This window comes from Xenopus laevis, chromosome 2L (assembly GCF_017654675.1).
Source record: "Xenopus laevis strain J_2021 chromosome 2L, Xenopus_laevis_v10.1, whole genome shotgun sequence".
Classification (NCBI taxonomy): Eukaryota; Metazoa; Chordata; class Amphibia; order Anura; family Pipidae; genus Xenopus; species Xenopus laevis.
The window spans coordinates 157,220,515-157,248,365 of record NC_054373.1 but is presented as its reverse complement, the minus strand read 5'-3'; the positions used below and the strand labels follow the sequence as shown (position 1 = coordinate 157,248,365).

The window sequence follows — 27,851 nt, the reverse complement described above, 5'->3', positions numbered from 1 at the left end:
GGAGGCTAGGAAGGAGCTTAGGTAAGCGGCCCTACCAGCCATGGGGAATAGTTCTGGGCCATTGGAGCCCACCAGGAAAATGTTTTTGAGTTTTGACCCTGCTGATGTCAGTCTCCAATAGAGACTATTGGCCCAAATCTCCTTAGTTCCCACCCCCGGTGCCCCCCTACTGACAAGGATCGAAATTGGGGAAAAATGTTTAACATATCGGTTACAAGAAGTTTTATTTGTGTGCATGTTTGTATTTGCCTGAGTTGAAGCTGCCAGAGTGATTGCTGTGATGAATGAATATACCAATTTCCACTTGGTGTTGGAAAGCTCATTTGGATTTACTTATCATATTTGAACTAAAATCTCCTGCACAGAGGAGCGCCCTGAAACAAACACTGATCACTTGAATTAGGTCATCAGATTTATTATTAATGCCTAAAACCACTCCAAAAAAGGGGCAGACGGGGGGCACAGGATGATGATTTAGGTGGTATGATCCTTTTTTGGGGACCAACACTTGGTGGCACAATATCAAGCATCACAGGTTAATTATTTAGGATAATAAAAACCTGTGAAATACTGAAATCATCTAGTTGAAATAAATAATCTTTTGTGTAAACAAAATATTTTATTAGCTTCTATACTGATGACTGGTGTGAGAATGCCAGGGAGAATACACTGATAATAAACACAGCACACACAGCGCATGAAACCAAGCGTCTCCCACAAACCTCTTTTTAATATAATACATATATTTTTTCTTAAATCGTATGTCCTAATTATGGGACAATTATGTGCTTGATGCGCACGTGGGGTAAATGTTCCCCCTCTAAGATTACCAATTTAAAATGCATAATTACTATCATTTCCCACTACTTATTTACAGTGATCTGCCCGGGCCATTAAAATATAATAATCATTCAGCTAAAAGCATTTAATTGAACATTACTAAGCATATTCTCCCATCAGAGTTCATCTTCTGCAGAAGCCCTGGGTGAATGCGCCACTGTGTATGTAAAGCACATCTGCTTTAAATTTGAAATAAAAATGATTAGAAACCTGCTATAAATTTGCCTAAACGAAATGAAGTAAATGTGTAGAGTTGGATGTAGCAGCCACTGCAGCCTTTCTCACCCATAAGGCTGACACTCTTCAAATACAAACTAAGCTATACCAGGGTTAAGCAACCACTAACCCTGCTGGCAGGAAGGTTTCTGGGAATTGTAGTTCAGCAGCTAGCACTCCAGCAGATGCCTGTCCCACCTCTATAAATATATATTAAAATATACTCATAGAAACACCGATTTCTAAAAGGCACAAGGTTGAAAGCCAAGGATTGCCGGAGCTGTTCAGCTTTACATGTGCTCAGGATGGTTCTGGAGACACGTTATGAATTCGGTTACTGGCTTTTTCTCGTAGCAGATCTGATAGACCGCAGTGAAGAGAGGGAACCTGGGAAGGAGACAAGCAGACAAGAATAGGAGTTATAGCCATGTTCCTTGCAAGACGTTGATCCTTATCAGAATCTAAAGGCCACCCTCCCAGAGTTATCATGTCAAAGCTCAAATAGATTACAGACTACTCGCCAGCTACTGTCTATTTTGAGGAGGTGGCAGTAGTGATAACTGGTAATGGAGGGAGAAAGGAGACCTATGGCTTCTTGTCCATGTGACTGATCATCTAGCCGACTGCCCACTCAACACATCTGTTATATTCCACCTCCTATGGAAAAGGACTGAGCCTGTGTGACAATGTTAGACATGACTTCAAATGAACAGAGGGGTTAGGGGAGAACTAAGAAATGTTGTACAATATGGGCCTTATTTATCAAAATCTGAATTTTTCTGATTATTTTAATTTAAAAAAGTCCGACTAAACTAGAAGCCACAATCGGACCTTATTTATTATAAAATAAAAAATTGAGCGGATATCCAAATCGTCCAATTTTTAGTATTTTTTTTCCCAAAGCGCTAGATTTTTTGAGAAAAATACAGAATTTTTCAAATTTTTTGCCTGAAAAGTCCGAAATAATCTGATTTTTGGGCAATTTCCAGCACAGACCACAGAAACTTCCAAATAGGAAAGGGACCGCTCCCATTGACTTATATACAACTTCGGTAGGTCTGAGGTGCCGGATATTCGGATTCAGACTTTTTCAATCCTCAGGGTATAATAAATCTCTAAAAATTTGAGGTTTTTTTTTCCACTAAAAATTTGGATATTATAGTGAAAAAACTAAAATTTTTCGAGTTTTTGGCATTTGGACTTTAATAAATAACCCCACATGTTTTGGGCTTCTGTACCAGCCCAAGGCAACCACAGTCCTTTAGCAGTAAAGATCTGTGTCTCCAAAGATGCCCCAGTAACTTCCCATCATCTTTTCTTCTCATTCACTGCACATGCTCTGTGCTGCTGTCACTTACTGAGCTTAGGGACCGATGTACAATATACTTTATATATAGAATAAAAATGTCACAATAGAAGGTTAATTAGTAATTAATTTAGAAGCACAATACATGGCGGCTCAGAAATAAGTGCAGCTCAGACAGACGTATTATATTTTCTGCTTGAGGATGTTTAGCAAGCCTTAAGCATAGATTCTCAACAGCCCAGTGCATACTGAGCATGTGCAATGCCACTGACACTCCAAAGAGTTCAAAACAAGATCAAAGATGGTGAGCATCTGTGGACACATCTGAAGGCCTTGATCATTAATGTTTAATGTCTGCTGAACCTCTAGGATCAGGGGGGCTCCACCAATGAGGCAAGTTGATCCAATCGCCTCAGGCGGCATCGCCCCCTGGTTACCAGGGGCGGCAAAAATGCCGCTCCTGGTAACTAAGAGTCGAATTTCTGGTTTTCAATTTCGGCACTTCTAGTGCAGAGAGCGCAATTGCCCCAACCCCCTCCTGCGCAGAAAATGTGAGCGCCGTGAGGAGGGGTCGGGTGGCAATGGAAGGCCGCCTCAGGCGTCATAAAGGCGCGGATCGGCGCTGTCTGGGATCGTATATTAAGCACAGAATTTAAAATACAGCATTTCTAGCCATATTCATATTTAGGCAATTAAACCAAAGGAGAAGGTAGGCTGGAATGGAAAGAATAGCATGTAAGAAAGACCAAATAAGTGTATAAGAAAACAGCTGTGAGATTAGAGGGCAGAGTCAAAGAGATGTAAGAACAAGATAATGCAGGACAAGGTAAAATTAATTCATAGAGAGCAACAAGGATTAAAGGGACAGTGCTGAACTTTTTGCCTGTTGTTCTGATAAAGATATACCTATGGCTTCTCTTATTTCTGGTGCAAAACAAGACTATAAAACCAGTTACACTTTTACTACTTTTGTCATTTCCAGTTCCATAGAACTTTAAAGGAGGTGATAAAACGAATTACCAGTGCACGGAGAAGCCCTTGATAATGAGCTGCTCAAAGGCTGCTGCTTAGACAATGACAAAGCCCTGAGATTTTTAGCAATGGTGTTTTAGTTGTATACTGCCCCTTTAAAGAAGGCAGTAGGCTGGACAACAGAAGAAGCTCAGCGAGAAACACAGAGTAAAATGAGGCTTGAGATTATGGAGCACAGCAGTGTTTTTCACACTTGTTTGAGGTCCAAAAAAAAGGATGAAACAGATGAGAGAGAAGGGGAAGCAGAACAAGACAGAATTAGAGGAAGTGAATGTAAGTGGTAGAATATAATGGGAGCAAATGCAAAATAAAGAGATTTGTCAGCAGAAGTAAAGACAGTTTTGTGGCAAGTTGTTTTGTTTTTGTAATATGGAAATAAACAGGTTTTCAAGCACGAAGTCACATAATGTTACAAATATAGGGCTACTGATTATACAATGTAGTTCAGGGCCAGTGAGTTGGTGGCTAGGGCTCAGGCTGACTTAAGATCTGCTCGTTTGGCAAAGTCCATGTGGTCCATGTGGTCCTGGATCACAGGGGAAAATCAATAAGCCTAATCAATATCTAGCCACTTTGTGGCCAGATATTGGTCAGGGAGGCCTGTTGGAACGGCCCATACATATAAGCTGCCGAATCGATCTAAAGACCCAGGGTCAGCAGCTTAAGGCTAAGGCCACACGGAGCGATTTCGCCGCGATTCTGCGCTGGGCGAGTTGCGAGTTGCGAGTCGCTGCGGTTTTTAAGCCGAAATAGCTTTGTTAACTTTGGCGCTGGCGTCAATGCAAATCGCGGCGAAATCGCTGCGCTAATTCACACGCGGCGATTCTTTTTCTACTGTCGCCCGGAAACGCCCAGCGAGGCAACTTCGGCGACAATAGAAAACGAATCGCCGCGTGTGAATTAGCGCAGCGATTTCGCAGCGATTTGCATTGACGCCAGCGCCAAAGTTAACAAAGCTATTTCGGCTTAAAAACCGCAGCGACTCGCAACTCGCCCAGCGCAGAATCGCGGCAAAATCGCGCCGTGTGGCCCTAGCCTTAAGGGATCCTGTCATCGGAAAATATGTTTTTTTCAAAACGCATCAGTCAATAGTGGTACTCCAGCAGAATTCTGCACTGAAATTCATTTCTCAAAAGAGCAAACAGATTTTTTTAATATTCAATTTTGAAATCTGACATGGGGCTTAGACATTTTGTCAATTTCCCAGCTGCCCCTGGTCATGTGACTGTGCCTGCACTTTAGGAGAGAAATGCTTTCTGGCAGGCTGCTGTTTTTCCTTCTCAATGTAACTGAATGTGTCTCAGTGAGACATGGGTTTTTACTATTGAGTGCTGTTCTTAGATCTACCAGGCAGCTGTTATCTTGTGTTAGGGAGCTGTTATCTGGTTACCTTCCCATTGTTCTTTTGTTTTGCTTCTGGGGGGGGAAAAGGGGGTGATATCACTCCAAATTGCAGTACGGCAGTAAAGAGTGATTGAAGTTTACCAGAGCACAAATCACATGACTTGGGGCATCTGGGAAATTGACAATATGTCTAGCCCCATGTCAGATTTCAAAATTGAATATAATATAATCTGTTTGCTCTTTTGAGAAATGGATTTCAGTGCAGAATTCTGCTGGAGCAGCACTATTAACTGATTCAGTGTGAAAAAAAAGTTTTTTCCCATGACAGTATCCCTTTAAATTTTCGGGTGTATGGCCACCTTAAACAATTCTTTATTGACCACAACAGAAAGCTATTTTATAGAAGCCTGAGGACCATGTCTATGTTGAAGTATATCACAGCTAATATAAATAAAAATATAATATCATATTTTACAAGAGGGGATTACTTTATTCACTATATAAACAGCTACGTTTTCTCTTTAACAGAGAGATGTATGAAGATCACAGGCTAGCTACCATTCATAAGGGCCATGAACCCCCACCAGACCCTCTGCAGGCAATAGTAGTTGAGTTCATATGAAATAGGTCTATAATATTATACAAAACCAAATAGGTTGACATGAAAATATTTCTGAAACTAAATAATTAGATGCCGAACATTCAGGGCCCCGTTGGAGATTATAAAGTAAGTCTATTATGTAGCCCTGGTCTCAAGGCCAATGACAAATGGGACAGAGAAAAGCCAAGATTTTGGTGCAAAAATGCATAGTTTAGCATTTTCATTCTGAAATCTGTGTACGCTGAGAGTCTGATCCCATGCCTTTCAGTGCACACACATTCAGGAAGATGAAGTCAGGGGATTGTGGTTCTCTGCTATAGTTTACACAGGGCATATAGTGCCTAGGTCACAAATTAACAAAATTACACGTGTATGTTAGGTTGTCACACCATAGAATTTTAAGATTGGGGCTCACTATAAGGAGGTTACATGTAAGTGCCAAGAGCATTGTAGTCACGGGAAAAGGGGAACAGGGTACTCCATGATATGAAAAAGAAAACTACATTTTATTTCATATTAAGCATAAGAGAAACCCCACAGGGGAATGGGGTTGAAACACATTGGTTTTTTTTTCTTATCCTTAATATAAATAAAATGTTGTTTATTTTTCATATCATGGGCTGACCTGTTCCCTTCTCCAGAATTACAAACAAAAGACTCTAGAGCAGGAAGGTAACAGTGTGTTAGATGACCCACCGAGCCACATTTTATGTATATTATTATTATTATCTATCAGTACTTGAGTATAATATTTATATAACTAAGCCCAAACATCTGAAAGTTCATAATGTTCATTGTAAGCCACTCTGATTTGCCTGAGTTTCCCTGCACAAGGGGCACTTACTTTTCCACTAAGTTCTTGCTCTTCAGAATGTGATTTAGTTCTGCTGAGGTCTGTGGTCCCTGTAGCTTTTGTCCGTTCAGCATCTCCTGCTCCAGCTGTTCTATAGACTAGAATAAAAAGAACACCGCTAAGATTTACACTGACATCACCAAATAAACACAACGCAATCAATAAAGTCTTGGAATAACTGACCGCCCTCACCAGTCAGTGACAAACACGGTTGCCCTTTAAATGTTTAATGAGTCCAACTACAATCAATACGGCTAAAATTAGAGAAAAGTAACAAATAAAACAAATAGTCCCATTAAAAAGCCAGTGATTTCAATTTGTGTGACAGGTGGTCTGTCCTTTTAGCCACTACGCTGACGGGGAAAGTTCTCTTACAGGGGCCTTTTTTATTTTTACTGTGCTGTAAATTAAAGGGGCAATTAACATCTCCTAGTAAATAAAGGTGGAAATGGACTTTGGCCAGTGAATTGAAGGGGTAATATATTTCTGCCAGTAAATTAAAAGCCATGTTTGTCTCTCCCACAGGAAGCTCCAGTGTAATTCCTGATGCACAGTAAGCAGTGATAGTAGTAGCTAGAACTGTGACTATTAGAAAACCTTACTATAAATTACAAGCCATCCTTTATCATTATAAACAAGGATATTCTGCAATTGTGTTTTTTCACCTCTTGCAGCTTCTATTGTTCACTCCTATGAGTGAAGGTCTCACAGAGAGAAGCCCTAACAGTGCATTATGGAATACTATATGTAATCCACACAGACCAGTGACTTCAGTAAGACATAAGCAGTGGTGTAACTATATATTATTGGGCCCCACAGCAAATTATTTTTCAGGCTCCCAAAATGTCTAGAGGTTGACCTATTTTACCAATATTTATTGAAATTGTATATGAATTAGGGCCTCACAAGGTCCCTATACCTCCTTGGTCCCCCAGCAGCCGCAGTGTCTGCTTCCTCTGTAGTTACGCCCCTTAAGTCACCCCATTGTACCCTGTACATAAGAACTCAGTCTGCAGTCTGGTCACTTGGTGATATCTAATATCCTTATAAATGAAGGTAGGGGATACATTATCCACTCTGTGCTGAGCATAGACATGTCTCATCGTTCTTACTTTTCCAGTTCTGGCAAAAGCTTCGCCAACTTTCCTGTTCCTGCCCCCATAGCAAGTAGTGATGAGGTCAGCGACCCCGCAGCTCTCTAGGAAAGTTGCAGACGTGACTGATCCCGTGCAGAAAAGCTTGGAGAAGGCAATCATCTCCATCAGTCCCAGGCGAATTACCGCTGCCTTAGTGTTATCTCCAAATCCAAGCCCGTCACAGAAGCCAGCTCCGACAGCAACAATATTCTGTCAAAAAGAAGGATATAAATCAGAATAAATATTTCCTCCATCCAGGCAACCTAATTCATGCTGGTTTTGGAGTTGGAGGGTGGCAGTGCCACTGTGCCAATTGCACTGAGCTTCAGGGAGGCATCAGAAACAGCAAAAGGCAAGGCTGGGGCACTCTCTTTTGGAACCAGTCACTCTGGCTGCAAGAGATAGATTTAATTACATAAGAATTCTCATTTTGTAAACTGTCCTTTCACCCACCTCCCTCCCCAGTATCTATTTCATTGGTTGAGGTACTGGTTTTGAATGTGCCATGTTTTACACTGTGATTATCAAATATTTGTCATCCACTGTGATCCGGCATTTGGTCAGGGATCCTGTAACATCATAAGACATGTAAAGAGATAAAGAGAAGTCTGTGGTACAGTACAGAAGACAAGGGGCTAGAAAAATCTCTGGGAGGGAGAAACTGGCCCACTGGTCCTGCACTAAGGAGAAGAACTGGGCTGGAAAGAAGGAGCAAAACTGCAACGGCACATACCCCTGATAATAGATGCAGATGTTTTGTCATTTCTGTTTCAGCAAGTGCACAGGTATCTGGATTTAGTTGCTGCAGGGTTACTTCCAACTAATATGAAGCTCCATGGATATACAAATATCACACATATGACCCTAAAGCCAAAATGAGGAGTTTATGCAATAGTACAGGCAATAAGATTTCCATTCATCCAGGTCATGGTATATCTAGTATAGGTAAATCTAAAACAACTGGACTTGCTGAGTAATCATTGAAGACGTTTAACTACTCATCCGAGCAGCTTCTTCAGTTCAACTGACTGGTGTGGGAAGTTCTCGGCATATAAATTCTTCCACTAACCCAATCACAACGGCACATTGTAACTCTTCAAAGAGGTGACATCTGAAATTTACAGAGGTGTTGATTCTGTGGAGTCAGGGGCGTAACTATAGAGAAAGCAGGCCCTGCGCCTGCAGGGGGGCCCAGGAGGTATAGGGGCCCCACGAGGCCCTAATTCATATACAGTTTCAATAAATATTGGTAAAACAAGTCAACTGCTAAAAATTTTGGGGGCCTGAAAAATAATTTGCTGTGGGGCCCAGTAATATCTAGTTACGCCACTGTGTGGAGTAGTACAGACAAACATTTGCTTTGGTTCACTAACTCAGCACTACTATAAGTCACTAACTACAGGTTATTGTACCCAAAGGCACCCATGCACCCTGTGTACAAGACCCTTCTGATCTCCTGCCCAACATCAAACAACACCCAGGTGTCTGTTGAAGTAGGTCTGAAATCATTGGGGGTTAGGTACAACTCAGTGCTGGCTGATGAGATTACATCTAATGCTTATTATATGACTGATCCATACAGGCCATTCATAGAGGATTATTTCTTCTGTGCTTAACCACAGGCCCCGTGCAGAGAAATTCAATGCTTACACAGCAGAATTCTTCTGAACTGATCTGCTGCCTCCCTGCACAGAGACATCTCCTGCAATCACTTAAATCACTTATTTATATAGCACCCTGTATCCCGGGGCTGTGTTTGGTTAGGTAGTAATACATAAAGAACTGTGGGAACTTTCCTTATCCAACCCTTAAATATATATATATAAATGTACATTTACTGTATATTCCTAATTGGGCAGTTCATGTGCCATCACTGTGAGCAGCTGGGGAATGCAGATAATCAACCATACTGTGGTATAGCCATAACTATATGTGACCTGTAACTGTGTCACGCATTTCAAACAGATTGTGTTAAAAGAATGAGTGACAAGATCTGAATCTTGGTTGACTTGACAGACACGTCATTTTGCCCATTTTATAATATCAAATGTTATTTTGTGATGTCACAATTCATCTATATACCTCATGAACAAACAAGGGCTGTGGTTGCCTTGGACTGGTACTTGGACTTTTTCAGTAGGAGTATGCCCAAAATGTCTCTGTCTTAAATATATTGATAATGGGTTGAGTGCAGAGGACTCTTGTATTTGTCACCTAAAGGTTAGGCAAGGGTAAGGAGTTTTCGGGTGATTAGAGAGTTTTCAATGTCAGTTGATACATATCTTTAAATGATTGAAAACGTTTAACTTATTGATATTGGAAAGTTACTTAAAATTATATTTTCTTTCGTTATGCAGAAAAAAAAACAGTTTTTAGGTAGAGGACCTCAATAACCTCCATCTAAAAATGTCATGCTGTAAGTGTAACATATCCAATATTTGGTGCAAGTAGTAGAAACTAGAATGGAAGTGTAAATTTATTTGAGACAAGAATATTAGGCCATTTAGGAGATGGGAGGTAAGTAAAATCATGGAGTGGGAGTAGGGTTGCCACCTCGCTGGTATTTTACCTGCCTGTCCAGTAAAAATGGTGGTTGATCCCAATGTTATTGTCACGGCCGGCACCCAATACCAGAACAGGTGCCAAGTACCCTGGTCTCGGCTTCACCAGTAGTGTGACCACCGTTGGGCTTCGGGAGGAGCCCTCAGCTTACTTGGGTGCCACCTGGACTTAACGAGGGGTACAAGGCGAGATGTTCTGGCTAGCAGAGGGGCACGGCAGGTAGATAGTCTTTTAGGCCGAAGGTCACGGTACAAATGGAGCAGGCAAGAGAATCGTCAAACAGGCTGGGTCGAGGCAGGCAGATATCAAGAATCGTCAGGCAGGCAAGGGTCAAACCGGGTAATGAAACAGATGGGGTCAGGCAGAAAGAGTAGTCGAGATGCAGGCAAAGGTCAGGATTCGGATATCAGAATAGTCAGGAACAGGCAGGGATCAAAACCGGAATAGCAGATACAAAATACACAGGAACAGACAGCACAAGGCTTCAGGAACCACCAGAATCAAGATTCTATCACGGGCACTGGCTGGGGGTCAGAATGGGCTTTATATACATTCGAAATTGGCGCCAAAACGAGCGTCAATACGCGCTGGCGCAATCACGCCAGTGCGCCTGTACCTTTAAGAGGCGCTCAGGCGTGCCGCGCACGCCCTAGAAGAATCAAGATGGCGCCGGACCAGGAGCTTGGCGGCCGTCCACGCCACCGCACACCAGGTAATTTTATTACAGTTATCAATCAGGAAAAAAGGCCGGAATTTTTTTCCAGAAAAGGTGGAAAAACTAGGTGGAATTGTAATAGAGATGTGAGTTTGGCTGGTGAAGGCCAGTGAGTGGGAAGGCAGCTCCTACATTGTCTTTGCTGATATCACAGGAATGTTCTGCAGATAAGCCGCTACCCATCACACATATATTAGGCATGCCTAGGGCTGCTAGATAATATTCTCACTAGAGTCTCTGCTATGTGCATTTACCCTGAGGGATGGATAAGAGATTAGTGAAGGTGGAAGACTTTGCCTTGCTTTGCTTCCAGCTACTAATCTGAAGGGTCTCCCAGGAACCAGTGAGAGGTCCCCGCCTGAGGAGATCAAAGGGCATAGAGGGATCAGACAGCAGCCCCCAGTCAACATTTTCTGATAAAATCTAAATGCTCTGGATTCCAGAAAGTTCACTTTTATTATTGAACCCATGCTGTGACATCCATAATAAAGTGGTCTGACAGTGATTGGTATCATTCAAGCAAAGATAAATGTTCCTTGTTGTTCCAGTTCATGTAAGTAGTCATCCTGTTTGCACTAGATATTAATCTCCTATCAGCTTTCTAATGAGCCTGCACCCAGAGTCAATGTGTTGTGCAGGTACCAGTGGATATTGGCACCAAATATCCTTTGGAAGGGAATCAACCTCCCTCAAGCCTTCCTTATGGTCTGCATATGAGGTGCAGCTAGGGTTGCCACCTGGCCAGCATTTTACCAGCCTGACCGGTAAAAATGATGCTTGACCCCAATGTTATTAATAGGGAAAAATTCTAAATATACGGGAGGGCCGGTATTTTTCTCCAAAAAAGGTGGCAACTCTAGGTACAGGAGAACTGGGCAAAGATACGTGTCTGTGTCCTACTGCCAGCCTCACCCTTCCTCCTCACTCTGAGATGCTTGAGATGCCAATGCACATGGGAGAAATCACCCTACTAAAAGAATCAGACTAAATGCCCCCAACCAAACTCAGCGCCCATTCAAACATTTATCTCAAGCTTAAAACACCATTCAAATGACATTAATAAACTAACCATTTGGGGACAGACTTTACTTTTAGTACCATGTAGAGAGTGATATTCTGAGACAATTTGCAACGGTTTTCATTTTATATTACTTTTGGATTTTTAATTAATGCACTTTTTGCTCAGCAACTGTCCAGTTTGGAATTGCAGCAGCTATCTGGTTGCTAGGGTCCAAATTGACTTAGCAACCAGGGAGTAGTTTGAATCAGAGACTGAAATATGAATAGAAGAGCATATGAATTGGAAGATATGTGATAAAAAGTAACAATAACAGCAACATTTTAGCCTCACAGAGCAATAGTTTTATGGCTGCTTAAGTCAGTGATTCAAAATTATCAAATTGAAAGCTGATTTAAAAACTATACATTTTTTTTAATAAAAACCAATTGAAAAGTTGTGTCGAATTAGCCATTCTATAACATGCTAAAAGTTACCTTAAAGATGAACCACCCCTTTGAAACCTGTTCCAAAGCATTAAAATGCCAGTCTCTCTGACCTCTGTGCCTATTTAAAGCTTAAAGGGGTGGTTCATCTTCAAACAACTAGTTGGTTTCAGATAGATCACCAGAAATATCGACTTTCTATTTTCTATGTATGTGTGACTGTTTTTCTAATAGTAAAGTTTAAAGGGATACTGACATGGGAAAAAATTCATTTTTAATGAATCAGTTAATAGTGCTGCTCCAGCAGAATTCTGCACTGAAATCCATTTCTCAAAAGAGCAAACAGATTTTTTTATATTCAATTTTGAAATCTGACATGGAGACATATTGTCAATTTCCCAGCTGCCCCAAGTCACCTGCTCTGATAAACTTCAATCACTCTTTACTGCTGTACTGCAAGTTAGAGTGATATCACCCCCCACCTTTTCCCCCCCCAGCAGCCAAACAAAAGAACAATGGGAAGGTAACCAGATAACAGCTCCCTAACACAAGATAACAGCTGCCTGGTAGATCTAAGAACAGCACTCAATAGTAAAAACCCATGTCTCACTGAGACACATTCAGTTACATTGAGAAGGAAAAACAGCAGCCTGCCAGAAAGCATTTCTCTCCTAAAGTGCAGGCACAAGTCACATGACCAGGGGCAGCTGGGAAATTGACAAAATGTCTAGCCCCATGTCAGATTTCAAAATTGAATATAAAAAAATCTGTTTGCTCTTTTGAGAAATGGATTTCAGTGCAGAATTCTGCTGGAGTAGCACTATTAACTGATGCGTTTTGAAAAAAACATGTTTTCCCATGACAGGATCCCTTTAAAGAGTAATTTTTCACATTCTGAAGCATCTCTGGGAGGGGGGGTCGCCGACCCTGTAAACTGTTCTAAATTGATAAATTTAGTTGATACATTTCTTAACTTTGTCCCTGCTGAGCAGAATCTCTGGGTTTCATTACAGGCAGCTGTTAGAATTGATACAATAGTTGCTAATACTCCAGAGATGCTGCTGAGAAATGTATCAACTAAATGTTGCAAAATTGTAACAGTTTAGATTCTGCACCTGAATTACTGAGCTGCCAGACTCAAACACCAGAGACAGGGACATTCAACTTGAAACTTAGATTTTGAAAAACAGTAAAAAATATATTATGGAAAATAATTGAAAAAAGTCTTTATTTCTGGGGAACAATCTAAAAAGTGTTTGGAAGGTGAACAACCCCTTTAACAAAAGACACAAAACCAGTTATAGCAATGACAAATGTAAGGGGCTGATTCACTAAGGGTCGAATATTGAGGGTTAATTAACCCTCGATATTCGACTGGGAATTGAAATCCTTCGACTTCAAATATCGAAGTCGAAGGATTTAGCGCAGATAGTACGATCAAACGATCGAAGGATATTCCTTCGATCGAACGATAAAATCCTTCGAATCAAACGATTCGAAGGATTTAAATCCAACGATCGAAGGAATATCCTTCGATCAAAAAAAGTTAGGCAAGCCTATGGGGACCTTCACCATAGGCTAACATTGACTTCGGGCTTTTAGATGGCGAACTAGGGGGTCAAAGTTTTTTTTAAAGAGACAGTACTTCAACTATCAAATGGTCGAACGATTTTTACGACGAATCCCTCGATTCGAAGACATAGTCATAGTCGAAGGTCGAAGTAGCCCATTCGATGGTCGAAGTAGCCCAAACAAACTTCGAAATTCGAAGTTTTTTTTACTTCGAATCCTTCACTCGAAGTTAGTGAATCGGGCCCTAAATGTAGAAACACTAAGGGAGTTATTTACTAAACTCCAAATGTAAAAATCACGAAGAATTCGTGATTTTTTTTTATATAAAATCAGAATTTTTCAGAATTTATTAAACCCCGAGGATGGAAAAGTCTTTATCTGAAAATCCGGCATCTCAGACCTGTCGAGGTCGCACATATTAGTCAATGGGAGAAGTCCCAATGATTTTTTTGATGTGCGCTGGGATTCGGGTAATACTCCGGAGTTTTCAGGTGAAAATTACGAAAATTTTTCGAAAATCCTATGAAAAACTCTGGACAAATTCGTGAAAATCAGATTTTCTCCCATAAAGCAAATTTTCAGGACAATGTAATAATAAATAAGTGTAAAAAACCCCAGTGGAATTGATCGGAGTTTGTTGCAGAAAATATTGAGATAAATTGACTTTGATAAATAATCCTCAAAGTGAAAGGGCACGTGTTGTTTCAAACCGATGCCCATTTTACCAAAATAAACACATTTATCAGAGGACGCTTTCTCCAGTCATCATCTCAACAAATTGGAATGAGTTAAATAAAAATTCGACTAGTTGCACTTGTCTGGAAAGGGGAGGCATATCAGAGACCCAGGGACTAATTCCATGTGGCCCTTCCTAGGCCAGATCAGTGGAGTTACTATGGGGCAGCAAACAATCAAATACAATTTCTTCATCACTGCTTGGAAGGCTTTATCTATAGTAATATGTGCTTGGAGTAGCAAGACTGACAGACAGCCCTGGGCAGTGCCGGGAAACTGTAGATTAACCTTTTGTCCAAACATTAGCAATGCAGGTACTTAATCCAAAACCAACAAACACACCAGCAGGCCAAACACCGGCCAACGTCCACCCTCATTTGCATAAATCATCTCTATAAGAAAATTCCTGGATCCTTTTTCATGTTGAAAGCTCATTATCATTCAGACCCTGTTCCCTCCGCAGAAACACAAGCCATTAAAGAAGTCAAATAACCGACCCTGCTCAGCTCCTGCACTTAAACATAGTGTGGGTTGAAATGGAAACCTTAGAGGGCACGTCCGTGATCTGCATGGGAGGGGGTAAGTGGATTGGGGTGCAGCTACAAAACGGGACCTGTGAAAAATGTCTTAAAGGAACAGTAACATCAAAAAATGGAAGTGTTTTAAAGTAGTAGTCAGGTTACACAGCAGATAGCAGATAAGCTATAGATAAGCTATAGTATTTTTTCAATTAAGTTCAACCCCTCCAAACAAACTCCTGTGCACACACACATATATATATATATATATATATATATATATATATATATATATATATATACACACATGTCCATACAAATCCTATCAATACACTTGCACATATAAACTATATATACCAATATCTGTACTAACTGTATTTTAAAGGGATACTGTCATGGGAAAAAATGTTTTTTTGCAAAATGAATCAGTTAATAGTGCTGCTCCAGCAGAATTCTGCACTAAAACCATTTTTCGAAAGAGCAAACAGATTTTGTTTTATTCAATTTTGAAATCTGACATGGGGCTAGACATATTGTCAGTTTCCCAACTGCCCCCAGTCATGTGACTTGTGCTCTGATAAACTTCAGTCACTCTTTACTGCTGTACTGCAAGTTGGATTGATATCACCCCTCCCTCCTCCCCCCAGCAGCCTAACAACAGTACAATGGGAAGGTAACCAGATAACAGCTCCCTAACACAAGATAACAGCTCCCTGGTAGATCTAAGAACAGCACTCAATAGTAAAAGCCAAGTCCCACTAGGAATGTTTCAGTTACATTAAGTAGGAGAAATAACAGCCTGCCAGAAAGTAATTCCATCCTAAAGTGCTGGCACAAGTCACATGACTGGGGCAGCTGGGAAACTGACAATATGTCTAGCCCCATGTCAGATTTCAAAATTGAATATAACAAAATCTGTTTGCTCTTTTGAGAAATGGATTTCAGTGCAGTATTCTGCTGGGGCAGCACTATTAACTGATGTGCTTTGGAAACAACATGTTTTCCCATGACAGTGTCCCTTTAAGATCACAATAACCTTTGATATTATGCTTGTTCCGGAAATCATCCAAATCCCTTTTAAATGAGTTAACAGTATGTGCCAAAAACGATTTGCACTAAGTTAAAGAACAAAAAAGATAGATTCATTGACGGATGCCAATATGATCAGCCACCCCCAGTGAATCCTCCTGCTAAGTTTTTTTCTCAGGCCGGTGCTCCTTATGGAAAAAAGTACCAGTGATATCTTAATACAGCGGGGAGATTCTCTGTTAGTCTTTACCCCATGCAGCAAATTAATTCACTGGGCGGTTCCAAGGGATTTTGGTGGCCCAGGCCTGCCCAAGGGCTCCACAGATCTACTATGTATGACATTATTGGGTTTATGTAATAAAAGGCATTACGTTTGCCCAGGGGCAGTAACCCATATCAACCAATCAGCAGGTAGCATTTATTGGTCACATGTTTAAAAGCAAATACCTTATGCTACAGGGCAAACGTAGTGTATTTTATTACATATGGGGGTATCAGTTCAATACACTCCTATATACAAACGTATATATACTGTACATGGATACAAATTGTGCTGTTATATATGAATGTACTTAGTACATTTGTATCAAGGACTGAATTGCATCTCCTACCTTCAGTGCCCCACAGATTTCCACTGTGTCCTTCTCCTCCACCACTGTGATACGGAAATTAGGGGTCTGGAACAACTCCTTCAGAATTTTGCCTTGCTCTTTATTTTTACAGCCTGAAACAGAGAATGCCTTGTTACTCTCAGTAAGGGGCCAGTCAGAGCTCAGGATCCAGCAATTTACTGCTTCCTAATTTTTGTTGTTCAAGCCTGCTACTTACCGATTGTTGTCTCACAGAATTTCCCATCAGCCACCTCATTGGCTATGTTGGCACCCATCAGGACACTCATCTGGATTCCTAACCTCTCCTGTATGATGTCTGAAATAAGACGCAGACCCTCTGGTCCCTCATCAACACCCTGAAAATTTTTTAGAGAGTTAATACTGCAGCAACACAGGCTGGGTGAGACACTGCAATCAATAAAACTACTCAAGATGTTATGCAACCACCTGGGATGCCTCCTGAGATGCTATAGTTTTTTAAATATATTAATAGTATGGTTGTAACAGATACAGAAAAGGCAAATGTGTTAAATCAGTTCTTTTCTTCAGTGTATACAATAGAGGAGTCTGAGTTCCCAGGCTCACTTTATAGCTGCACTAATGGCTCAGCTCAATCTAGTCAATGGCTGACTCAGGATATGATTCATAAAGTTTTAATAAACATTAATGTAAACAAGGCTCCAGGGCCTGATGGCATACACCCCCGGGTTCTAAGAGAGCTTAGTTCAGTTTTAGATCAGCCCCTATTTCTGATTTTCTCAGATTCACTTTGATCTGGTATGGTGCCTATGGATTGGAGAAAAGCTGATGTTATTCCAATATTTAAAAAGGTATTACGATCTCAGCCTGTCAATTATAGGCCAGTAAGCTTGACCATACCTCCCAACATTTTGGAAGTAAAAAGAGGGACAAAAATTTTTTTCCCGCACATAGCGCAGCAATTTTTTTGACCACACCCCTTTCTGTGGCCACACCCCCTAATTAACATGTTTGTTTTACAAAATTTGGCAGATTATGAAAGTTTGAAAATATTTCTCCTTATCTAAACTGTGTTTTTGTGCCTCAAAATTGTTACAAAGTATCTTATTTGCACCTGTTAGCTGTTCTGGGCTCTCTGCTAAAAGCCAATTAAGTGAGAAACTGTGTTTCTTTTTCTGGCTGTTCAGTGCATAGAAAAGAGGGACTTTCCAGTACAAATGAGGGACTGCAGGTTGAGCTGTCAAAAGAGGGACTGTCCCTCCGAAAAAGGGACAGTTGGGAGGTATGGCTTGACATCTGTGGTGGGCAAATTATTTGAAGGCTTGTTAAGGGATCAGATTCAAAATTTTGTCTTAGTGAATGTCATTATGAGCAGCAATCAGCATGGCTTTATGAAGGATAGGTCATGTCAGACAAATTTGATTGCATTTTATGATGAGGTAAGTAAGATTCTGGACAGTGGGGGGGGGGGCAGTAGATGTGATCTATTTGGAAGGGTTTTTTTACAGTGAGAGCTGTGAAGATGTGGAATTCTCTCCCTGAATCAGTTGTACAGGCTGATACATTAGATAGCTTTAAGAAGGGGTTGGATGGCTTTTTAGCAAGTGAGGGAATACAGGGTTATGGGAGATAGCTCATAGTACAAGTTGATCCAGGGACTAGTCTGATTGCCATTTGTCAGGAAGGATTTTTTCCCCCCTCTGAGGCAAATTGGAGAGGCTTCAGATGGGTTTTTGCCTTCCTCTGGATCAACTGGCAGTTAGGCAGATTTAAAAAAAAAAAAAAAAAAGTTTGAACTTGATGAACATGTGTCTTTTTTCAACCTTACTTACTATGTTACTATGTTATTACTTTACTATAAGACACCACCTGAGATGCTATGAGATACCACCTGAGATGGACTAATTTTCATAGCTATGAATAAACTATCAACAAAAAATCCATAAGAATTTTTGTGTTGAACTAAATGAAGGTTAATAGTTCCAAGTAGGTAAAAGGTGAACAACGTAAACAGTGAAATAGCTTCAGACAACATCTTTGTGCCTTGAGCCCATGTATCGGCTAATAATTAACCCTACCAACAGGGCAGCCGCTGGAAGGAGCTCAATATTTCTGATCGCTGCTAATGACACAGCACAAACACAACACTCACCTTTATCAGAGACATGCCAAAGGCTTCTTTTTTCACATGTGATTTTAGCTGGTCACATAACTTGCCGATAAACTGATGGGGAACAACAAAGATCAAGATATCTGCCCCTGCAGATGCTTCAAGTAAATCAGGTACAGCCACCTAGAGAGACGGGAACAGTCACCTCAGTACAGAACAATTTAAGTCCCTTTTACTCTGCCCTATCTGATTTGACTGCAGCTCAATGAGTCTGTAAACTGAAACTGATGCATTTGATCAAGAGAACTTCTATCGAATGACTTCTACTGAAGCTGGCTGTGAGCTTGGAGAGTGCAGTCATATTTTAGCATAAGACAGAACCCTCTGTGTTGCTGTCCAAGAAGAATCTCATACTCCAAAGTTGGGCAGGTGTAGTGGGACACAGACTGATAAGCATTTTCAAAAGATGTCTATGAGAAAAATGTCTTATTCTGGAATAACGGGCCCATAAAATAATTTTGCTGTGGGGCCCTGTACTTTCTGGTTTAACCAGAACCCCGGCATGCTAGGGCTTTAGCTGGAACAAAGAACCCATATCAAAATCAAGGACTACGTGGCATCTCATAAAGCTCAGGCCATAAGCAGGCTTAGCATATAACATTGCATAAAAAGTAGTATCCATACTGTATGTCTAAGATGCCATGTAGTTATCTTATGGGTAATGGACAATTATGCTGCAGATGTTCATGATAGGCTGTTAATGTATAACTGAGGGTATCAGCAGGAAACACAATAGGTGCTTGACACCTGCAGGTAAGGTATGCAAAAAAAATCGTTTATTGATTTCAATATAAATACATTAACCATCAATATGCTTCTGGCTGAAATGTAATGCTCTGTGGGGTTCTATGGTACTTTTCCTACTTTATTAGAGGTGGCTTTTAGATCACTGGATTGTTTTGCACAGTAGTTTTTGAAAACAATGTCCTAAAATGTTCATTCAAATACATGTGAGCAAATCCAAAACCTAAAAGAACTATAAAAAGATGTGAATTTCCTTTACATACAATAACCTGTATTATTAAAGGACCAGTAACATCAATTTAAAAAAAAAGAAAATATATCGTTAGTATACAACAAAAAAAACCCACAAAGACAAATTAAACTTTGAAATCGCTAAATGTCTTTATTAAGAAATAACTTACCGAAACTCTGCTTGCGCTCCTCTTCAGAAAAGGCGACAATCCACCGAGCGGCATTCGATTTCTCATCCCTGGCTATCTCCTATAAGGAAGGGAGTGGGGAGAAATCGAGCGCCGCACGATGGATCGCTGGATCGCCTTTTCTAAAGAGGAGCGAAGTGGAGTTTTTATAAGTTATTTGTTAATAAAGACTTAACGATTTCAAAGTTTCATTTGTCTTTGTGTTTTTTTCATTGTATACTAAAGATTTTTTTTTAAAAAAAATTTGATGAGCTTCATGTCTTGAAAATAAGCTTTCTATATATAGTCAATTAAATCTTCAGGTCATTTTTCACTATCCCTCTCTCAACAATCTGTCTCTCTACATGCAGAGTCAGCATGAGACTGTGACTGACAAGCCAAATACATTGGTTGGAGCTCCTTTTGCCTAGACAATGTGCTCAAAATAACTCAGACCCAAGGCTGCATGTAGAGACAGATCAATGCAAGGAAGATAGTGAAGAGTAACTTGATTATTTCAGAAATGGTAAAGAATTTCTAACTGATGACATTAATACAATTTTTTTTCTGACTGGGAATAATGAAGGCAGTAAAGACTGTTGAGAACTAAGATTTGTTCCACCTCAAAGCCCTATTATAACTCATGGCTGGGGAAAGACAAGTCTTGTAGCTCCATAGCTGTTTCTGTGCAGCGGGGTCACAGTTTCTGTTACATGAGTGGGTAATGAAGCGACCTTGTTATTTGATATCAGAAAGAATTGGAATCTCAGCTCATGCATCTATCCGCCCATACTGTGCAACCTTGGCACAACTTTTTGTTTTGTTTTGTTTGCTGATCTCGGTTCTGTTTCACAACTTTCTATTTGCAAATTCTTAAGGATAGAAATGATTCAACTGTGCCTGGTGAAGAAGTAAATAGACAAAAGGGCAGGAGGATGCACAGCTCACTACTCACCACGTTGGCTGGAAGCTTGTGTCCAGGAAGGTATTTGACATTCTCGTGCTCTGAGTTAATGATCTCTGTGAGCTTCTTCCCACCAATTAATTCCTCAAAGACCCACATCTTCACTATGTTGTCAAACTGAGGGAGTCTGGCTGCATTGTCTCCCACGATCTTTGCAATGGCCGATCCCCTGAGGCAACAGAATGAAGTAGACTTTAGTGAAGAGGCACCTAAATTACAGACTGATATTACTAATCTTTATTTATAAAGCACCAGCATATTCTGCAGCACTGTACAGAGATCATACATTATTCACATCAGTCCCTGTCCCAGTGGAGCTTACAGTCTAAATCATTCTTGTGCAGTTCTGGACTGAGAATCAAAATAGGCCCTGCCATTTCTCGTACACAGAGGCCCAAACAGCCCACAAAGCGGCCCAAACAGTCCCCCACCAGCCCACTAAGGTGTGACTTTCTATGGCATCTCAGAGCAGCCCCTCTGGCATTTGCCTGAACCCACAGATTGGCAGTCCGGACCTGGTCTTGTGCCACTTAGAATAATACCAGATATAGTGGCTTGTCTTTCCATGTAAAGATTTTGGGACACATTTACTTAACAGCCCTCAGTGGTTAGTTTGTGCCACTTTGCTGAAGGAGACATACTCAGTTACCTTCTCTCTAATCCGTCACCACCACACAGCAAGATCAACAATGCAGGCACAGCAAAATGGACATGGTAGCCACAGCTGCTGAGCAATGGCTATAGCAGTGAAGAATTGCAAGAAATTCAAATGAAATGACTGCCTCTGTTGAGGGACTGGGCCTCCAAAATGAAGGCTCTTGTTCCAGTTCCTGCTAGTTAATCAACACTTGATTGAAGATCCCACAGAGATGTCAGTCCTGCTAATACCAGTCTCTTTAGAAAACAATGACTTGTTTACATCAGGTCTGAAAAGAGATCTCCCAAAAACAACTGTCGAAGAAAAGTGCCCCAAGCACAACTAATTGCTTCCTATGGGGCAAGTCACACAAATAGTTTCTTCTCCTGGGCACTTTGGGGGAGGTGTAAAAACTTAATGGTTCTGCTTTATCATAACATTCCCTGTAGCCCGGCTACTACTGCAACAGCCAAGAAAAACTTGCTAAACTGAACCACTACAAAGGTGCCATGCGGGTAACATGTCATTAACAAAATGTGGGGTTTGAAAATTACTTTACACCCTGAGGGGAATTAGACCAAGAATACAGAACTCATCTTGGTTCCTTAATTTTGTTAAAGGGGTGGTTTACCTTCCAGTTAACTTTTAGGGGCACATTTACTTAGCTCGAGTGAAGGATTCGAAGTAAAAAAACGTTGAATTTCGAAGGTTTTTTTTGGGTACTTCGACCATCGAATAGGCTACTTCGACCTTTGACTACGACTTCGAATCGAACGCTTCGAACTAAAAATCTTTGACTATTCGACCATTCGATAGTCGAAGTACTGTCTCTTTAAAAAAAATCCGACTACCTACTTCGGCACTTTAAACCTACCGAGCATCAATGTTACCCTATGGGGACCTTCCTCATAAGCTTTCTAAGCTTTTTTTGATTGAAGGAAAATCGTTCGATCGATTAAAATCCTTTGAATCGTTCGATTCGAAGGATTTAATCGTTCGATCGAACGATTTTTCCTTTGATCGTTCGATCTAAGTTTTTGCGGTAAATCCTTCGACTTCGATCCTGCACCCCTGTCCTGGACCAAGCAATAAAAGAGGTAAGTGTAGGTATGTGGGGGCACAATTGGGTCTGCCTGCTAAAAACTCTGTATTTATTTGTATTGTATTTTGTACTTATTTGTCTTTATTATAGTAATGACCCTGAGTTTGTTCTACTAATTAATTGTTTTGCTCTACAGTGATTCTTTCACAAGTATATATATAGAGAGAGAGAGAGAGAGAGAGAGAGAGAGAGAGAGAGAGAGAGAGAGAGAGAGAAAGAGAGAGAGAGAGATAAACAATCATACATTCCTAGTCTCTTTAGTGCTTAGTTCTTGTCCCCAGCTAGAACTTTATCCTTGGAAATACATTGCTGCAGTCCGGGTCTACACCTTCATGATTAAAATGCATAATGAAACACAGCCATTAAATCATGTAATTACCTACACTGTAAATTATATGTAAATATCCCATCTGGTTTGGCTGTGACCCCAATAAAATGTTATTTCTGAACCATCTCACCTATTATTGGATGCAGTGCTGTTCAGTGACATGTGCTCATTTACATATGAAGAACAATTACATGTCAGGCTTAATTACAATTTGCAGTGAATCTCTAATCATTTCTTCTTGTTCACCTCTAAACGTACACCCTTCATTAGGCAGATGGAACTTTGGCAAGAAATAGCCCTCTTTATGCAACGCTCGTTGGGTGCTTAAATTAAGAGTACAGGCATGTATTCACTTTACAAAGCATTTCTCTCCCTAAAATTACAGACACAAATCCAGAATGCTTGGGACCTGGGGGCTTCTGTATTTTGGATCTCCATTTACTTAAAGACTACTAAGTCATTTAAACAGTTAATAAACTGGGTTTGCTTCCAATAAGGATTAATTATATCTTAGTTTGGATAAAATACAAGGTAAGGGTTTTTTTTATTACAGAGAAAAAGGATATATTTTTAAAAAATTAAAATTGCTGATACATCACAGCTCCTTGAATGGCCCCAATGCAGTGCATGCTGGGAGTTGTAGTAGAAATAGCTTACAGCCTAGCATGTGTTCATTCACACGAGAGAGCATTGGCCCTAAGGCCCCAGCATCACAGAGAAAACTCTGATTTGGGAATAGTATACTGGGTACCAGTTGTTCCACAGTATAAACTGTATGTTAAAGATGCCATGCACGCAGCCCTCAAGCTGTTAGAAGATTCTTGGTGCTGCAAACAGCAAAGCTACAGGAATGATCCCTGATTTATATAAAATCCTCACACTCTGTAGTCCTGCACTGCAATGGCCCTTCTCACTTACTCCAGAGAAGAGGTTGGCCTTACCCCTAAGAATCCCATAGAAATGAATAGAGATTAGTGGAATTTCTCTCTGGTGGACTGTGGTGAGCTCTAGTTCATTCTCTGATAATTATGCCCTCTTAGGGCCTTGTTATATGGCAAATAAATGCAAATTCACTATTCCAAGCTTGATGTGCTTTCCATCAAGATATAGGGGCAGATTCATTAACGGGCGAATTTTCGCCAGTGTCCACTTCGCACACCTCGCGCCACTTTGCCAGGTGCAAATTCGCTACCACTACGCTAATTTACTAATATGTGAAGTTGCGTCCTGGAGCGTCGAGCGCTGGCGACTTTTCGCTAGCATTACTTTGGCAGTGCGAGCAGTTCAAAGCGAAGATGCGCTAGCATTTGCTTGTGCCTAGCGAAAAATGCGCTAGTGATCTTGCGCTTAGCTCAATTTGCATAGGGTGGATAATTTAAAGTTGTATGCAGGTCTTTATTATAAATGTTGGTGCAAAAGCTTGAAATTTCCACTTTTTATTACAAATGTCCAGGGAACCTTATAATGCCCTACATATGAGCCCACTGTAGAATGAATGTTCCATATGTTATAAAATGTCTGGAGAAAACCGGTTACCCAAAAAAAGTTCAAGTCAGGACTTTTGCAGGCAATCCCGCTTCAAAAAAGGAAAAGTCGCCAGCGTTTTTGGAACGTTAATGCATTTCCGGCTCACAGGATATGATGTAAGTGACAGAAGATTGAGGAAGATGTAGCTTCTTTTTAGCACTTCGACCTGGTCTGAGGTGGCGAAGTCAACTCTGGAAGATGTAACGTTCACTAAGATCTGCACTTTACTGAATTTGCGGAGTAACAACCATTCGCCAGAGTGAAAAGTCACCTGGCTATAGAGTGCGAACAAACGCTAGCGACGTATTGGCACCTGCGCCTGAATTGACAATGTTTCTGCGGATGCTAACGCTGGTGAAAAGTTGCTAGCGTTAGCCACTTTTCCCTTTAGTGAATCTGCCCCATAGTATGGGTCGGATACCTAGGAACAGCTATTCTGTCTTAACAACCCTATTTAATAACCAGAGACATATAAGGAACGATTTTCATGTCTTAACTCATTAAATCTGAAAGTAATATATATACTGTCAGTTGTATTAGTATTGAAATAAAGTCATCCTGTATGATATAAATGTGCGTTTGTTCAGCAATACAGACAAGGCCACGTCTCCCCCTTTGGGAACCTCTGTCCTGAAAGACCGAAAGTGAGATTTGCAGGTCACAAAGGGAGAGAGGTGGCAGGGGTTTGGGTGGATAATGGGCAGGGTTTAGGCATAACAGGTATCTATAGGTGACATTTTTCCATTGGGGTCCCATTCGACTTGTTGCTGGGCCTTTAGACTAAAGCAGTGATCCCCAACCAGTAGCTCGTGAGCAACATGTTGCTCTCCAACCCCTTGGATGTTGCTCCCAGTGGCCTCAAAGCAGGAACTTATTTTTGAATTCCAGGCTTGGAGGCAAAATTTAGTTGCATAAAAACCAGGTGTACTACCAAACAGAGCCTCAATGTAGGCTGGCAATCCACAAAGGGGCTACCAAATGGCCACTCACAGCACTTATATGGCACCCCAAGAACATTTTTCATGCTAGTGTTGCTCCCCAACTCCTTTTACTTCTGAATGTTGCTCATGGGTTCAAAAGGTTGGGGATCCCTGGACTAAAGTGATGATAATCTCATTAATTTTACAAGTTGGACAAAAGTCCTGCCAATGCCCCATAGCTTATATAAGAGAGTAGTATAGACTCAATATCAACCTTCTGCAACAAGACCACTCTCCAAACAAAAACACTATCTGCATATAAAAGACAATGTTATTAGTAAATATAATTGCTACTGAAGGCAAGACTTGCTTAACACCTTCTGTTAAAGGGGTTGTTCACCTGCCAAAAACTTTTCAGTTCAGTTGTTTTCAGAAATAAAACTTTTAACATTTAATTCCCATTATTATTTTAGTTTTGACTGTTTTTCCAGAATTGAAGTATAAAGTTTAATGTTTGTGTCTCTGGTGTTTGAGTCTGGCAGCTCAGTAATTCAGGGGCAGATTCTGAAGCAATTTTGCTACATTAGTTGATACATTTCTCAGCAGCATCTCTGGAGTATTAGCAACTATTGTATCAATTCTAACAGCTGCCTGTAATGAAACTCAGAGATAGCAGAGACAAAGATAAGAAATGTATTAACTAAATTGATCAATTCTAACAGCTGCCTTAAGGGTCATGGAGCACAGGCAGATTCGGGGAGATTAGTGGCCCGGTGGCAAATCTCCTCTTAGTTGCCCGTGGTAGAGCAGATTCATCACGGACGACTAGCATTGCTGTAGTATCGCCCAAGGCACCAGACCCCTGAGTGTGTGATGTCACGGGCACAATGTTTGACGTCACTTCTTCTGACAATCGTAAGAAGTGCGCTACTACCCCGTCACTCTCCTCCAGCTTAGTGACTGGGGAGATTTATTTTAATACAAAAATGTATTTTGTTATATAGGCACCTGAGGGCCACCCTTTTAAAGCTGCCACACTAGGCCCTCGGGTGCCTATAAATAAATACAGCCCTAGTATGTTATAGAATGTAAAGCACTGCATAACTTATTGGTGCTATATAAAAAATCATGGTGATAGAACGGCTAATTCTTAGTCTTCATTTTCAATTTTTTAAAACAGTTACAGAGTTATTTCCTTTCTTCTTCTACCTCTTTCCAGCTTTAAAATGGGGATCACTGACCCCAAGAAACAAATAATGACTGCTTCTCAAGGCTATTATTTTTCAATTACTTTTATTGCTTTATATTCAGGCCTTTTCTAAGTCATATTCCTGTCTGTCTCTCTGCCTGGTTGCTAGAGTAATTTGGACCCTAGCAACTGGATAGGTGCTGAAATTCAGAAGTGGAGAGCTGCTGCACAAAAGGCTAAATACTATGAAAACCATAAATAATAAAACATGAAGACCAATGGTAAATTGTCTCAGCATATCCCTCTCTACATCTCACTAAAATATAATTTAAGGGCTACAGGCTGGATATGTAAGGGTTAAAGGAACACACTGGGTGCCATTGGAGCTCAAGGTTACCAGTGGGAGACTTTGCCCGCACTCTCCTGATATTTGAGGCCATTCTCATGGGCAGTTGTACATGAGCAATTAAGCAGCAGCAGCAGCAGCAATCATTCAGCCATACACTACTATAACTCACATCCTGGTGTCTGTCCTGCTCACAGCCCAACAGCATATCAGGTTACAGACATACAGTATTAGTAGTGGCAGACATTGTACCCCTGTAATAATACAATATACACTTAATGCAGAGGTGTGTAATGCTGCGCACATTACACCTCCCATCATTCTGCGCAGGGCTTTACTGTCAGCAGCAGCCGTGTATCTGACAGAGAGGGCTGGTGCAAGTACAGTGAGGCTAATCTACAGTGGGGCTAGTGTACAGTGGGGCTGTTATAGAGTGAGGCTGTTGTAGAGTCAGGCTGTTGTAGAGTGAGGCTAGTGTACAGTGGGGCTGTTATAGAGTGAGGCTAGTGTACAGTGAGGCTAGTGTACAGTGGGGCTAGTGTACAGCGGGGCTAGTGTACAGCGGGGCCAGTGTACAGTGGGGCTAGTGTACAGTGAGGATGTTGTACAGTGACATTACATGCGGATTATGCGCTGCTCATAGAACAATAAACAAAGGCTGAGCTGTCCTGTCACTAAAGTCACATGTGACTATAACTCATATGTCAGTGCCTCACAGGGACAGAACCAATGAGCCTGTGCCAACAACCTGCCAGTCTTGCAAATGGGTTTTATAGGGAGTCTCATTACTGACCAGTTGCCAGAGCCGACGATGCAGACTTTCAGAGCCATAATGCCGGGCAGCCGAGTGCTCCTCTGAACGCGCCCCTGCTTCGTGCCAAGCAAATCCTTCAGCAAGTGCCGCGCTCCGAGCTCTCCCAGTTCTCTTTAACCTCTCTGGACATTTAAGCACCTGCTGTTACTGCCCAAACAGTGGCCACGCCCCCAATCTGGGCCAATAGCAGCGATTGTTTTGCCCACAATGTCACCTGACC

General features: G+C 41.0%; 1 protein-coding gene across 1 annotated transcript; it reads right to left on the bottom strand.

Moving 5' to 3' along the window:
* Positions 1-604: 604 nt before the first annotated feature.
* Positions 605-27,851, bottom strand: gpd1.L (glycerol-3-phosphate dehydrogenase 1 L homeolog). Its single transcript, NM_001090509.1, is given in 8 exon segments — positions 605-1,443; positions 6,184-6,290; positions 7,305-7,538; positions 16,514-16,626; positions 16,731-16,869; positions 18,645-18,785; positions 20,760-20,937; positions 27,611-27,851. Coding segments are annotated over 8 exon segments (1,047 nt in total). The 5' UTR covers positions 27,649-27,851; the 3' UTR covers positions 605-1,346.